General features: G+C 35.0%; 3 protein-coding genes across 5 annotated transcripts in view; 2 read left to right on the forward strand and 1 right to left on the reverse strand.

The window, feature by feature from the left end:
* The window catches only part of LOC124448418 (intraflagellar transport protein 140 homolog), a 32,421-nt gene extending 18,252 nt beyond the window's left edge, over positions 1-14,169 (forward strand). For all 3 annotated transcript variants that reach the window (XM_046999434.1, XM_046999435.1, XM_046999436.1), the window contains 8 exons: positions 478-551; positions 2,878-2,932; positions 3,843-4,025; positions 4,292-4,492; positions 6,664-6,876; positions 7,167-7,333; positions 13,224-13,365; positions 13,758-14,169. In XM_046999434.1, the coding sequence (XP_046855390.1) occupies positions 478-551; positions 2,878-2,932; positions 3,843-4,025; positions 4,292-4,492; positions 6,664-6,876; positions 7,167-7,333; positions 13,224-13,365; positions 13,758-13,970 (1,248 nt within the window). In that variant the 3' untranslated portion in view covers positions 13,971-14,169. The remainder of the gene's footprint in view (positions 1-477; positions 552-2,877; positions 2,933-3,842; positions 4,026-4,291; positions 4,493-6,663; positions 6,877-7,166; positions 7,334-13,223; positions 13,366-13,757) is intronic.
* Positions 8,213-10,951, forward strand: LOC124448419 (G2/M phase-specific E3 ubiquitin-protein ligase-like). The gene is made up of 6 exons (XM_046999437.1): positions 8,213-8,916; positions 9,017-9,402; positions 9,537-9,757; positions 9,881-10,078; positions 10,332-10,521; positions 10,644-10,951. The coding sequence occupies exons 1-6, from the start codon at positions 8,324-8,326 to the stop codon at positions 10,949-10,951; spliced, it is 1,896 nt and encodes a 631-aa protein (XP_046855393.1). The 5' UTR covers positions 8,213-8,323.
* Positions 11,091-12,251, reverse strand: LOC124448420. Its single transcript, XM_046999439.1, has one exon. The coding sequence runs from the start codon at positions 12,184-12,186 to the stop codon at positions 11,104-11,106; it is 1,083 nt and encodes a 360-aa protein (XP_046855395.1). The 5' UTR covers positions 12,187-12,251; the 3' UTR covers positions 11,091-11,103.
* Positions 14,170-16,040: the final 1,871 nt, after the last annotated feature.

Raw genomic sequence — 16,040 nt, forward strand, 5'->3', positions numbered from 1 at the left:
CAGAGTAGAGAAAGCATGTGTATCTAAATGTGAAGACTAAGGAGGCATGTGTAGCTTTCCAGAAATACAGGCCTGAGGAAGCATGTTTAGGAAGAATGTATAAGTGTACGTGCAGGCTTTACTGTTTCTCTGTGTATTGTGTTTTGTACACTAAGTTTTCCATTGTGGTGAGTTTTTGAACGATGATTTTACTTTTTTTAAATGTTTATGAACGTGTATGTATCAGCTAAAACTTCCAAATATAAATTTAACTGATTGATCTTTTCTGTTTTGATCATGTTAAATTGAAGCTTCTTCTGAAATCTGAGAAATTCCGTGATCTAACCATTATTACCATGCAAAACTAAACTGTTGCAACTAATAGCTTATTTATTTTCCTCGTCGTATTTAAAGATTTGCTCTGTACAATCCTAGCTTCCAACAATGTATATTCATTTTGAATTATCAAAGAATTGATTGATTTTCTAAAACGTTTAGGAAAGTGGGATGGATAATGAATTGATGAATCTTGCTTTGCTTAGCAAACCACAAGATATGATAGATGTTGCAAGGTATTGTTTATAAGTATCAAAAAGAAAGAGTGACAAATCTAGATTTTGCTTTATAGTCGTATGATAAATAGCAAATATTAAATGAAGATACGATCTTCGCACTTTTGCTGGACAAAAAGTGCGAAGATCATATCTTCGTTTAATTTCAAACACCGCACTGCATATAACATTCTTTCAAATAGCAAATATGTCATAGTATGAAAATAATGTGAGCTTAATGTCATTTACATAGACATAGTTTAATATTGTAACTTGCCAGGCGGAAAGCGAATTCGTAGTATAAATATAATTGCCCAACATAAAAGTTTTAAAATGGCCATGGGTATATAATTTTATTAACAATGACGTTTCTTCTTTAGCTTAAGATATCTTCAGATTACAATACATACATCTAGAAAGTTAGAAAACATATATACTATTTATAAATTATTCACGAAGTGTTGAATTACAAGGTATAGTGATGACAGTGTTTTGTCATTTCTGTGTTAAGCGATGGAGTGGTGTTGAATGGAATTAGATAAGATTTAGTGGGATGCAACTGCCTTAGACATTAAGAGATGCTTTAAGCTGAAGATGAAAAGGCTTTCGTGGATGGATAGTTCGTATGCATTAGGAGAGGAGAATATAATATCGAAGTCGTCAAAGTCGGCGGAATGATTATTGGTTTTGAAATGGATGAGCACACTGTAATTGACTGGACTAGATGAAGTTTTTCCTGTCAAAGGAGAGATACCTAAATGTTCTGACAGTACTCTGGTGTGAAAATAACGCGTGGTTTGACCCACTTACGACGAAGAGGGATGTTTTGATGTCACCTCCTTGTTCACTAATATCCCAGTAGACGAAGCCATTGAAATAATAACCAATGAGATCTTTTCTCATTCTTCTCTCTTCCACAGTTTTGACCGGTCTCAATTCACCAAACTCTTGTCACTTTCAGTTAAGAATTGCCACTTCACTTCTAATGGTAGCATGTATCAAAAAATCAATGGTGTAGCCATGGGAAGCCCCTTGGGCTCCTTCTTCCTCAATATCTTCTTGTCTTTTCACGAGAAATCATAGTTAAAGAAATTTTCCTCTCATTTCAAGCCCCTCCTTTACCGACGAAACGTAGAAGACTGTTTCCTGCCTTTTAGTTGCTTAGAACATGTACCTCTCTTTCTTGATTTCCTAAACCAACAACATCGAAACATTCGTTTCACTTCCGAATTAGAAAATGAAGGTAAACTTTCCTTACTCGACGTCGAAATAACGCGTTCTAATGGCACATTCTCTATTTCTGTTTACCAAAAACTAATTTCATTGGTCTTTTTACAGACTTCCATAGCTTCATACCTCTAACATACAAACACTCCATAGTTTCTTGCCTCATTCACCAAATTTTCCATCTTTGCTCCACCTACGAGAACTTTCATCGTTAACTTGAAGTCATTCGAAAACTGTTCCACTCAAAGAGTTTCCCTTCCCAACTCTTCCATAATCTTTTCCGACACTTCCTCAATAACCTTTTTGAACCTAAACTTCCCATGACACTGTACCAGAGAAAATCATTTATTTTGTCCTTCCCTTCATCGGATCACACTCCCTTCAGATTCGCACCCAAATTACTCGACTTTGCAATGCTGCTTATCCTCTCCTCAATATTCGCTTTGTCTTTCGCTGTTATACATCCCTTTCATCCTTCTTTCCTTTCAAAGATAGAGTCCCCAAATTTCTGAAATCTGGTGTTGTTTATCTATTTAAGTGTCGACACTACTCTGCGTCGTACGTGTGTCAAACCACACGCCATTTACACACCAGAGTATCGGAACATTTTGGTATCTCTCCTTTGACAGTAAAAACCTCACCCAGTCCAATCATTTCCAGTGTGCTAACGGCCATCTCAAAACCACTAATCACTCCGCTGACTTTGACGACTTCGACATTTTATCATCCTCTCCTAATGCATACGAACTACCCATTCACGAAAGCTTCCACGTCTCCAAGCTTAAACCATCTCTTAATATCCTAGGCACTTCTATCCTACTAAATCTTATCTAATTTCATTCAACACCACCTAAGACAGCACAACTTAAGACAACATTACTTGAGACTTTTATCCCTTAAGACAAAAATGACACAACACTTTCATCACTATACCTTTTAATTTAACACCCTGTAAATAATTTATAATTAGAATATATAATTTCTTACTTCCTGCATGTATGTATTGTAATCTGAAGATGTCTTAAGCTAAAGATGAAACGTTATTGTTAATAAAAGTATAGTTTAATAATTAATGAGCAAAAATTGTATTCATAAACTATTATTCCTTATTTATTTCTAGATACTACGAAAATAATTCAAATACGTTAGACAAAGCAATCATCTTGTACCACAAGGTTAGAAAACACAATATTATATTTTATAATCTTGTAATACGTTCAATTGTTTGATAACACTCAGAAATTCGCATTCTTTGTATGGAATTTTTTTGGTAATTTGACATTAAACACACATTCTGACTTACCCTTCACTAGTAAGTAGTGTGGTAGAGGTTAAACGATCGCTCTCGTTTACTTTGGGGAGGCACGTCAATTTTTTTGTAGAAAACTCACTAATCATTTTCAAAATATCTTTACAATTTATTTATCAAGGAAATTTAAGCTTTAACCCTATCACTAAGCACAGAAGCGTATTTAAAGTACTCTTCCCCTCTCCAAGCTTGACTTTATTTGTTTACTTGTTGGTGGTGAATTATGATAAACTGTATCGTATATTTAGAATTCTTGTAAAAGTAGTAGTGGGGTAACATGAACATACTATGCATAAAGATTCGATATTATTGACACTGATTTGAAAATCACTTTTGCGTTGTTGTAACGTGTTTATTGCCGAGCATGATTACCTGTCATAGTATGTATTTTTCTAATTCACACCATAATGTAACGTCTATTTATTGATTTCTCTTTTGAGGCTTTGTCAGACAACCCCTCCCTGTAACTTTAATTCTTGAGCTTGCTTATGAACATCGCACTAACTTTTTCGTTGTTGCTTGCTCTTGTGGAATATTTTTGTATGTTTGATTAATACATGTTTGTAGATGTAGATCGTCCAATTTGGTATAGTCCTGAGAAGGACTGTTTTTGTTGTTGTTGACTGACGTTTCGACAACCTTAGCGGTAGTTATCTTCAGAGTCAGTCCTTCTTAGGACTATACCAACCTGGACGATCTACATCTACAAACATGTAATGATACTCCCGGATTCAAACCATTTACTTTATTTACTTTGTTTTAATAATGTCGACCAGGCTGGCGAAGTTAGCAAAGCGCTTGATTTGTGTTTTGAAACGGAGCAGTTTTCCACTTTGCAAATGGTTGCCGGCGATCTTACGGAAAATACTGATCCTGAAATGTTGTCACGATGTTCTCAGTTCTTTATGGAACATGGACAGTACGACAGAGCAGTAGAGATAGCTGTTCTAGGGAAGAAAGTAAGAAAATTACTTATATTTGTTATCATTTCATATCGCCGGCTTTAGTTTAGAGTTTCGCGTTGCGAAGCAAGGTCTGTTTCGGGTAAACGAAACTCACTGTTTCCCTGAGTCTCATCCAATATATGTTAATTTGTTCTTTACAAGCGTCCAAAGTAAAGCGTTCTTTAAATCATCGTTTGCATGTCTTCAAAAAGGCCATGTTTACTGTAACATTTACTTATAACATTTACAAGAATATGAATTTCTTTAATATTTTTTTTTAGTATGAAGAGGCAATGGATCTTTGCCTTTCATATAACGTCCTAATAAGCGAAGATCTTGCAGAAAAGATGACTTTGCCTAAACATTTCAGCGATACAGAGTTGCGAAGTAGAATTCTAGAACGAATTGCGGAGTGCTGTATGCAACAAGGATCTTATCATCTTGCAACAAAGAAATTTACCCAGGCTGGCAATAAAACAAAGGTATATATAACTTTAGAAAAATAAGGTAACCAGTGGTTAGCTTAGTGACAAATAGAGTAAAATCTCGTATGTTGAGCAAAATAAATCACGAATGGTTAGGTCCAACTTACACGATACCGGATTATTTTTTGTACCAGATTTATATGGTTAATCCGATCTGCTTTTTGTACCGTATTTTCCATGGTTGAACAGCAGTACAATAAGCCATGTGCTTTTATGATGGCGGACGCCAAGCAGGCCGAATGGGAGAGAAAACGAATTGGAACTGCTTTTCGAATCTGCTAAAGTTTTTTCTTCAGAATATATGTTTGAAGGAAAGTATTGGGTCGAAATTAAATGGAAGTACAACAGGATACGAGTGCTTTTTACCAAGCGATATCCGAGCACTGTATCAGAAGATTATTCTAAATCCGAGTTCTTGTACTATATTACAGAAGAAAGAATTGCATTAAAGCTTAAATGCATAAGGAGAAACTATAGAAAGTGGAGGTGGAAAATAACTTTTTATGTTCTATGGCAAGACATTAGGGCAGAAGCACAAGCTATCACGGTATTGAAAGTATGAATCTTCATAATTATGAATACCGAATAACAGTTACACCAAATGACAATTTAGTTAAAACACGTGTTTACTATATTTTTATACTTATAAGGAATAATTGGTGAGTAATATTTTAACTGCAATGTGGTTATATCATTATATGTTCAATGTGGCTTTCGTTTAAGGATATACTATTGTTGTTTGTTTTTCTCTAAATAATCTTTACATGTTTGTGTTATTATGTTTTGTTGAAAGTAGGATTAATTAAGTATGGAAAGTGATAGCAGCAAAGATGATATGACTTTAGTGATTGACGATAACAATAATAAACAAAATGATAGACGTGGAAAGATTGAAAGGTTCTTAAACGATGATAGGGAGAAAAAAATTAACCGCAAGATTCTTGTGTAAACTCAGCAATTAAATTGTATGAAAGAAGATTTGGCCTTACATAGAAAAATTGCAGAGCAGTCAGTGTCTACCAATAATGAGTACCCTGCTCAAGCAATTAAAATGTCAGAAACTATGGAAGTCATGGCAAATGCAATAACAGGATACCTTCAAATGTGTTTTGATAAATTTCTTACTGATGTGTTTGGAACAAAATTTTTCGTACTGAATTACTTGATTTTGAAAAGCATTTTGAATGCTCTCGCCATTTACTTCACAAACGTTATGAAGAATGAACCATGCCACGATAATTGAAGGAATATTGTCCATAATAAGTTACATTGCTTTTGTGAGAATGCCAAAGCAATTGTTGAGTCGACTAAGAGCACATTCTACAATCGTACTAGCTGACGGTAATTTTCAAGAAAAAACTGCTCTTTCACTGTATTCACTCCTTTTGCAAACTCTTTCATGAAGTAAGGGGATAAAGGATTAGCTGGATCTTCTTTGAAGCACACAAGGATAAAGTCTTCTCCTTCAACTATAACTTTGGGACATCTTAGTAACGAGCTATTTTTAAAAAGTTGATTGATATTTGAATTGGCCAAAACACGTGCATCATGCTCAATTCCGTCACATATATTGTAAAGTTTCTTTGGACATCCTAAAATTGTTTTTTTCACTCTTCATCTTCTGCATAATCTGCTTGTACGTTTTTCCACCATCTTTCAGTTGGTCCAGGTGCTATACAGTAAAGTCTTTTTGTTTTTACTTTTTAAATTGATGTAATGATATAACTGCTATTAAGCATATGTTGTTGTAGTGCCCGTCATCTTGTTGAAAAATATCGTAATGAATTTATGTAAAAAAGAGTACAGTTTAACTGAAAAATGCCAGCAAAATAGTTGTAAACAAAAGCAAATATCCTGTCAAGAGTTGAAAAAATTCATTTTATTTCTGTAAAAAATGGTCATACTCGGTGACAAAAATATATTGAATTATCTTAGTTACTCTGCATCCGGAACAGACTGGATTGTTTTTTTTTATCATTTCCAAATCAGAGAGATATTCTTGCAGTGAAACTTACTGGATTAGTTACCATGGCATTGATTAACCAAAACGCGTATCCTGTATAAAAAGTAGTCCTGTTGAAGAGTTATCCGGTATTGTGTAACTGTAGCCTCAGTAAGGTTATAGTTCAAAGAGTTTTGTTAGAAAATGTAACATCCTTTTCTTGAAGGCGATGAAAGCACTACTAAAGTCAGGTGATACGGAGAAAATCATTTTCTTCGCTGGCGTATCAAGACAACGTGAAATATACGTTATGGCTGCGAACTATTTGCAATCATTAGACTGGAGAAAAGATCCTGATATCATGAAGAATATCATTGGTTTCTACACAAAAGGAAGGGCGCTCGATTCATTGGCCAGTTTCTACGACGCATGCGCGCAGGTATATACATGTTTAGATATTTTTAGTATTTCCTCGTTTCCAATGCGTTATAAATGTGTTAGCAAAGAAGTCTTTTCAAATTGCTAAAAATATGATTCTATTCCTACTCAGTGGAGAATGAAGTTATTTGATATAAAAATATTGTGGTTTTAATCTTGTCGAGATAGTCTAACGTCTTATAATGGACTATTGTTAATATCAAATTTTTTGCCATGATCATGTCCTATATGTGATTCTCTGTGGTTCCATGTGCGCAAGTGCTGTGTGATTCACTAACTTATACATTACAGGTTGAAATAGATGAATATCAAAATTATGAAAAAGCTGCAGGAGCGTTGTCCGAGTCGTATAAATGTTTGAGCAAAGCGAAATTGAAAAACCCTTCTAAACAAGAAGAAAGACTGGCTTCTATTAAACAAAGAATTACTTTAATAAAGAAATTCATCCAGGCAAAAAGGTATATGTGCAGGCGACGTAGATTTTACTTTTTCGTGCAGTCTAAATGAGTAAAAACATTGTGTCATTTGTATGATAATTGGGTATGTTTAAAATGTGTTGAAATCCTTTGTTTATGAAATGTTGGTTAGAATGAAAGAAAAAAGTGTTAAAATCTTAATTACTTCAAAAAGTTCAAATATTTGACTTAAGTATTAATATCTCAAAACATTGCTTAATGTTACCGCTGACCAGTTATATTTAGAGTTTGGACTCACTTTATCATTTCGTCTTTAAATTGCATTTACTGCATTAAAAGATGATGAAAGATTAAATAGTGTGACCTTTCATAAAGATTTTTCAATCTCGAATTCTTTTTAGACATTTCAACTGTAATTTTATGATGAACTATATTTGTCCTGTAATTTTTTCATATGTATAAATATACGGTGGCCCGTATGTGCAATTCACAATTTAATTTGTCAATGCACAAACATTCCCTTAAATTCAAAAACAATATATTTGATACAAAAATAATGTGCTGAATGCAAAATGATTTTGTTTGCGATGCAAAACACGAACAATGCAAAACAAATTTGATCGCAATGCAAAAACAAATTTGATCGCAATGCAAAAACAAATTTGATCGCAATGCAAAAACAAATTTGATCGCAATGCAAAAACAAATTTGATCGCAATGCAAAAACAAAGTTACCGCAACCCAGAATTTTGCACTGTACTGTGGGCGGCAATATGTCGAATATTTAATAGAGTGGGACAGTGTATATTAGATTTCTTTCGAAAATATCTGCGTTGGTTTGTAATGTTTTGCTGCTTTTGTGGACATGGAATGGAGACGTCGTTTTCTTTGCCCGAATTGCGGAAAGAAAAATCCAATGGGACCTCTGAGCCTTCAAGCAGCTCTGTTAAATCACCTTGTGTGACTCACTCGACTGGGAACTCCCCCACTTCGTCGAACACGTCTTCATCTTGTACAAGTTTGTCTACTTTCATGAAGAACAAGGAGGCTGAACGACGGTCGCATTTTGAGACCAAGAGGAAAAAGTCACGCTCTGCAACATCACGAAAAAATACTGATGTTTTTATAACAGTAGGTTTAATGGAATACGACCACGATGATTCATATACGCCAAGACGGGTTTTTGGTAAAACATTTCCTGTGAAGGTGACACCGGACATGGTGTATGATCAAGTTCTTAAAAGATCTTTGACCAAATGGGCTAACTATGATAGAACATTTTGCCCTGATAGAGGTTACGTACTTGTTTACCCAGATGGTCAATTGGCACGAACAATTCCTGGTGGGGACGAAGAATTCGTAATGGGCAAGTACAAAGAAGAACTTGGGAAAGCGTACTCAAGAATAAGTTTGTACCTTTGCCCTGTAGCACCAAAACAGAAAGTGAGAGCGAATGATGTACTCATCACTGATCTACTTACCGAAAACGACGATTTGGACCTCAATACTGAATTACAAGAAGAAGTGCCAGAAAATTGTAATGGAAATTTGGCAGTATCTCCAGAATCCAGTGGAAATGGGTCTGGGGAAGCTGCTGCAACATCCTATGCTTTGACAGACTTTTTGTAAGTGTAACATGTTAATATGACTAAGTTTTTACTACTTTATTGTGTATAAAGCAATCACTGTTGGTTGTATTAAATCTATGAAATCTTTTGTTATTAGACCAGTTGGAGTTGATGAGAATGCTGCTGTGCAACAGGCCATACGTAATAGCTTGTCTATGCATGTCGATGTGGAAGATGCAGTTGGTGATGCTATCACTGACCCTGAAATTCTCACAAGTGATGGTTTCTTGAATGCAGTTAAAGAGCATGCAGCAGACAAAATTCAAGGAAACCCTCGAAACATTGTTGTTAGCCGATTAAGCATATGGCGAACTGCGCTACCATATTTTAGAAGGAAAGGCTTCCTTAGTTCTGCTGGCATTTTGAAAGTATCATTTGCTACATTTGAAGAGGAGGAAGATGCCGTAGATCAAGGTGGCCCAAGAAGAGAATTCTTCCATCTACTTCTTGGAGCTATTGCACGAGACAGTGGAATAATGTGTAGTAAGTTATGAATTAAAGTTCTTGACTTGGAAATGTTGTGTACTAAATTTCAAGTTTTGATTTCATTTCAGTCTGTAGCCTGGTTGTAGAGTGTGCCACTTTATTTTTATTGGCTAAATATAAATTTTCTGCAGGCATGCCAACAGGTTGTGTAATTCGCTGCAATGTTGGAGCCTTGATTCAAGGAACATTTTTGGCTGTTGGACACATGTTGGCTACACTTGTTGTGCAAGGTGGAGAATTGCCACGAATATTTAGCAAATCTGTTTGCCAATATATTGAGGCAGGGTTTGTCGGCTGTACACCAGATATAGACGAGCTACCTGACAAGAACATTAGAGATTCTCTTTTAAAGGTATCAAATGTTCGACATCACATGGCAGAAACCAATTTGCCAATTTTTATTGACACTTAAATTCTTTGAAACTTAATTTTTTTTAAACAATTTTGGCAACAATTGTTTTCATTATTACTATAGCTGAAAGCTGCAAAGGATCAAGGGGGTGTTGATTCTTTTTTGGCTGAGAGTGAGTGGAGATATGACATTGATGGATTGTCCCAAACCCTCCTAATTAAAGATAAGCTGATGTTCATTGAGGAGGTCACCAAATACTTCATCATCATAAAATGCAAACCAATGCTTGATCAGCTCATTGAAGGCCTCAATTATTATGATGTATGTGGTGTCGTATATTTAATTCAAAGTTTAGTTTAATTTTATTTTATTTGCCTGCCTCCATAATAGTGTTATAGTAGTAGCACTTTGGGGTATTATGTAAAACAAAGCAAAACAGAGAAACTAATGCTAGTCATGTATTATTGGTTAATACATTGAATAATATACACAGCAGATATTAGCACTGAATATTGCAATAGTATTAATTATTGATTTCTATATACTATAAGTAAAATGCCTTTCCTATTCAAAGGTTTTGCAACTGGTCCGTGCTAATAAAGGAATGGCAAACTATTTATTCCAGTACAATCCAGAGGAAAAGATGGATGGCAGCAAGCTGATAAAAATCATGAAACCTAATTTTTCTCCAATTGGTCACCATCGTAGAGAACCACAAGAAATAATAATGGCTAAATTTATCGCCTTCATCAAGTCCATGGAAGGTGAGTGACAATGTGATCTGTCCCAGATCGAAGCATCTGCTTTTGCAATGGCAGATTTAATAAGTGTCTTTTCTGTATATTTCTGTGTCATATGATATGTATTACATATTACTATTTAATAGATGGAAGTTTGCTGGGAAACTTACATGATGAAGGAATCGAGTTGACAGAAGAAGAGGAGCGCTTTGCTTCTGAAGCAACTCCTAAGCATATTCTTCTATTTGCAACTGGTGCAACCAACGTACCTACTATTGGCTTTGTACCTAAACCAACAATCACATTTGTTCATGATGATGGCAAGATGATACCATCAGCTCAGACCTGTTCCAACTCATTGCATTTGTATGTGAACAAGAAGACACTAGATTGTAGTCTGGCCCATTGCTTGCTGACAGCTTTAATGAATGGAGGAATATTTAGTAAATTGTGAGGAAGAATAACAATGTGTCCCTTGTTTTGGGGATTTAGTTAAACTTTTGCAGAGTTATGTTACAGACATTATTTACAAATGGTGTGCCAAAAAAAAAAAAAATTAAAAAAAAAATTTAAATTCAAAAATTTTTTTTTTCAAAAAATTTAAATTCAGCTTTGGGCAATTCCACGTAAGATATGGTACATTTCCAATGCTCTTCTCCAATGTGTTGGTTGAGACATACCAAGTTCATTTCCAATGGTGCAATAATATTCTTGAATAACATTTTCTTCCATGTACTCATGACAATATTGAGACATATCTTGAAATTGAGCATCAGTCACTTGCTTTGCATAATTTTGTGCACCATTGCATTCAGGGAGAAAGTAAAGTTCATCTGGTCTTCCAGCAACTGTGTCAAACCTTGACTTACGGATGTAGTGGGAGTTCCAATTACGCTTGACGCTTGTTAGATCTTCTAGTAATAAATTGGCAAAGCAATACCACAAACATTCCTTGTCTAGATCACTTGATGTATTTAAATGCCCTGTCTCAATCATATCTTTAAAAAAATTCATCCACCAGTTCGAGCGATTTTTTCGTAGAAATGCCCACCAAGATTCAATCCGCTGGTTTGACTGAGAGGAACCATACCGATGAGCATTGATACCTGCCATCTCGTCATCCCCACTAGTTCTAAAATAAGCTTGCATTGCTGCCATTATGACATTTTCAGTCCCATTGTCTGTTCTCAACAATGTGGGGCATCCACCATACTTCTTAACAGCATCCAGGAAGTGTTGACTTGTAACAGCAGGATTGTTATTTGTTTTGCATACTTTAAGCCATAAAACTTTTCGGCTATATCCATCTATGCATCCATGCACTGGGAAGCCATATGGCTTAAGTTTGTCATAGCCATCAACATGCCAAGCATAATTGGGACCTGGGTTGTGGTAAGTTCTTCGCCTAAGGGTTTTGCCCTGCCTTTCCCTCACGCCATCAGGATCCAACTCTTTAACAAAAACCCTGATCGTTTCCCTGGGCACTTGGTAACCTTCCCGTTGCAAGGTATGCCACACAGAGCGATAACCAGCTGAAGAACCTGGTCCATCAAGCTCGTGCTGTATTCGTTGTCGAATTAGACTTAAATCATACTCCTTGTTCCTTCGACGAAGACCAAGAGATCTTAGCTTGGTATTAAGTGTTCGTAAGGAGATGTTAATGCCGTGAAACTTGCCAAGGAATTGCATAATCTTCTCGTATGCAAAGCCTTCTCTGAAATAATGCGCGATTAGTTCGTCACACGTATCGTCTCCTCCAGGGATTTGTTCCTCCGCGTTTCAAAGCCTTGTAAGTGATTTCCGCAAAATGGGCAATATTGTAATGTGACCTGAATATTTTGACCGCAAAATGGACAATACATTCCTGGTGAAATTCAGCAAAACATTACAAACTAACGCAGATATTTTCGAAAGAAATCTAATATACACTGTAACACTCTATTAAATATTCGACATTTTGCCGCCCACAGTACAGTGCAAAATTCTGGGTTGCGGTAACTTTGTTTTTGCATTGCGATCAAATTTGTTTTTGCATTGCGATCAAATTTGTTTTGCATTGCGATCAAATTTGTTTTTGCATTGCGATCAAATTTGTTTTTGCATTGCGATCAAATTTGTTTTTGCATTGCGATCAAATTTGTTTTGCATTGTTCGTGTTTTGCATCGCAAACAAAATCATTTTGCATTCAGCACATTATTTTTGTATCAAATATATTGTTTTTGAATTTAAGGGAATGTTTGTGCATTGACAAATTAAATTGTGAATTGCACATACGGGCCACCGTATAAATATGTATCTTTATAATAAAACTTTGTGTAAGCGTGAGCAACCTTACTAGCTCTTGTTTCGTGATTTTTGGAGTTTAGATCACAAATAGCATCCAACACCTGACTATTAGATGCCTGCTTGCACGTTTTATTACAGAATGCATTTGAATTTTTGAATTTACTGGAAATTACCTGCTTCCTTGCATTTAGTCAATTTTGTACCTTCTCTTCAATATTAACCTTGGTTACTGTGTAACATAACTAACATCATAAAAAGTTTTATTTAACGAGAAGATTTATCACATAGGATTAAGTTCATTAAAACATCATACAAGTCACAACAACAACCTTGAAGTAATATTGAAAAAACTTTACATTATGATATAAAGTCTTTGAAATGTTAAAATAAACAATTTTATGTCATGTGCACTTTAAAGTGTCAGATATATATTTTGTAGATCGTATGATGGAAACGCTGCAGAAGCGATGCAACAATGTCGAATATTACTCCAGGAACCAGATATCGAGACTGCAGTTAGGACTGGGGATATTTATGGTGTAATGATTGAACATTTAGCGAGAGAGCAGAATTTTTCAAAAGTAAGAACCTGTTGAGCAAAACAGTGGGTTGTTCGAGATTTTGCAAAATCCTTAACCTATGTTTTTAATTCTGCATGTTGCTAGACTCAACGTTAATGCATCAAAACTAATTCGTTATCCTTCCTTTTCATAAATACCTTAATACAACTTATTACTGCTATAAATATTAATAAAGACAATACATTACTCCCCTTCATCCTCGTGGCGAGAAACGTACAGAAGCCTTAATTGGCTATTTCCTCAATTTATGGATTTACTTTCTATGATGTATGGATATGTATAAAGTGTGAAAGCTGATGCAACTAGAGACATAACAAGTTATTTTTTCAAAAATTTTAAATACATACGAACGCGCGGAGTACCATTTAAACAAATCTTGTTTTTCCACACAGGCCTTTTCTTTGCTGGAAGAATTGCGACAACACATCCCGAGGGGAAACGTGTCTTTCTACGTTGACACCAGAATTGTTGAAGGTATTCATAAAGCATTAGGCATGCCCTTGGATTCCGTCAGTCACAATGTGTTAAAAAATAGCGAAGCTGCTGACAGTGAAGTGGAGATAGACGAGGCTGTCGATGAAGATCTGGAAAATGAATATGAGTGACGTCATTTTTCTTAGTAGTCGTACGTGCTCTTCATTTATGTGAATTGAAGCAAACACTTATCAATGATAAATAATTTATTAGTTAAACTGTATCTGTGACCAGTTGAATCACTATTATTTAAAAAAATATTCAGAAAAACACTACAACATTTAACGCTATTTGGTTTTTATAGTAAAATTATATGTTGCTATAATTAAAGTTGCTGTTAAATCATCTTATGTATTTCAGACCCTAGTATTACCTCTATCAGCAATTTAGCTGTAATAGGCGATATTTCTGCACAAACAACTGTTGTCTTTAGTAGCTATTTTCCTAAATGAGTAGGATTTTGCAGTGACTTTTGAATTTATTTTTATTTTGTTTATGAAAAGAAGTCCGTCTTTATTGGTAACCTTGTGACGTCGGATAAACTTTTATAGTCTGCCTTGCAAACCGCCCACAATTTGCTGAGATGGAACCCCTGCTATCATTATAGCCAGCAGTTGATAGTTGTAAACTAGTGACTTCCCATAGTCCAGAATTGTCAAACTATATCCGTAAAAATACTATTCTCTATTATTGCGCAGCCAGCTCACTTTCTGTACAACTTGCTCGTAGTTGAGTGAAATTTGTCCCCTCCATATTTCAAGCGAACCAAGTTGCTACGTAACTACGTATAATATAACATATATGTGTGGCCATGTGTTGTCATTAAAGTACAATTGGCACGACATCGCCACAGTCATTACATTAATCATAACCTCATTTGACTTAAATTAAACATTGAAAATGACAAGTTAAAAAGTTGTCTTTCGCGTACTACAAGTAATGTTTCACGTGCTTTTACTTTCTAGCATTTTGCATATAAATTTAAAAATTTTACAGCATAGTTTTTATTGTGATTACATGGTTTCTATCCCCTGTCTTACCAATTCAAAATCAAGTTGCGGAAAAGACTAAAAAAGTAGCTCTTTTGAACATTTTTACAGCATATTTAAAAGACGTCAAGAACATCAAAAATAGTCACGAAGTGCGTACACTTGGGTAGCGATGAAGTATGTGGCCATAAAGTTAAGTAGATTGATGTACATAGCTCAAATAATATCATTTATTAAATAATATTTGAACAAACTTGTTCAAGATTTAAAAAAAGTGCTATACGTACTCACTGATTAGTCGATTTACCCAATAACTTTTTAATCTATTCTGCATTTATAACCACTGAACTATAATACATGAAAAGCTACCTGTAATAGAAAAGCCTAATAGTTTTTTAAAGCCAAATTTGAGCATCAGTATCTGGAAGTCAATTTACGTGTATTGCAAGCTCGAAGCTACTCGTTATGCGAGACTTGTTAAATAAACAAGTTTTTCGCGAAGTCCTTTTTTGATTTTGGTCAAATGTACTTAAAAGATATTTATGGTTTTCTGAAAGTGCTTGTGTAAGCGATCGGTAATTTTGTGTTGATAGTTGCCAACCGTAAGACCATTGACTTATAAGACCATACATGCATGTAACTCACGAGCGAGATAGAGCGCGTGACAAACATTGCATATAAATCAAGGAATATATTTACTACATAAATCGATTGAAGAAAAAACCTAAACAGATTTGTGGGCCGCCTGTTTTGCAGAGATATTATTTCCGATTGTAAGGACTTTTTCTTACAAACACCCAACAATGTATAAATTGATATAAAATGCAATGTTTGTTTTATGACTACGTCAACAGTTTTTCAATGAGCAAAGCAGTAACTGGAAAAAATGAATTTTCTGACAAAAAGACAAGTATAGAGGGATATATATATATATAATAGCTATTTACATAATATTAAATTACATGGTGGGATGAAAACGTGAAGATAAATATGGGATAAGATGGTATAACGTGGGATAAGTAGAAACACGAAAGAAACAAAAAACACACATAATCATAAAGTATACAGACATAAGGATGGACGAAATTAGATTAAAGCTACAATGTCGAAAAACTACAATGCCCAACTAGTTCAAAAAGGCGCAATGTTGCTGCTGGGTACCGAACGTTTGTGTACCAATTACAGAAAACATTGATGATTTGGATGAAGGAA

The sequence above is a fragment of the Xenia sp. Carnegie-2017 genome, unplaced genomic scaffold (assembly GCF_021976095.1).
Source record: "Xenia sp. Carnegie-2017 unplaced genomic scaffold, XeniaSp_v1 HiC_scaffold_23, whole genome shotgun sequence".
Lineage (NCBI taxonomy): Eukaryota > Metazoa > Cnidaria > Anthozoa > Malacalcyonacea > Xeniidae > Xenia > Xenia sp. Carnegie-2017.

Bases quoted from the DNA above. Each gene is read 5' to 3' on its own strand.
- LOC124448419 (XM_046999437.1), top strand. From the start codon at position 8,324: ATGAAGAACAAGGAGGCTGAACGACGGTCGCATTTTGAGACCAAGAGG. The intron at 8,917-9,016 runs GTAAGTGTAACA...TTTTGTTATTAG, and splicing joins TATGCTTTGACAGACTTTTT to ACCAGTTGGAGTTGATGAGA. The intron at 9,403-9,536 runs GTAAGTTATGAA...AATTTTCTGCAG, and splicing joins AGACAGTGGAATAATGTGTA to GCATGCCAACAGGTTGTGTA.
- LOC124448420 (XM_046999439.1), bottom strand. From the start codon at position 12,186: ATGCAATTCCTTGGCAAGTTTCACGGCATTAACATCTCCTTACGAACA.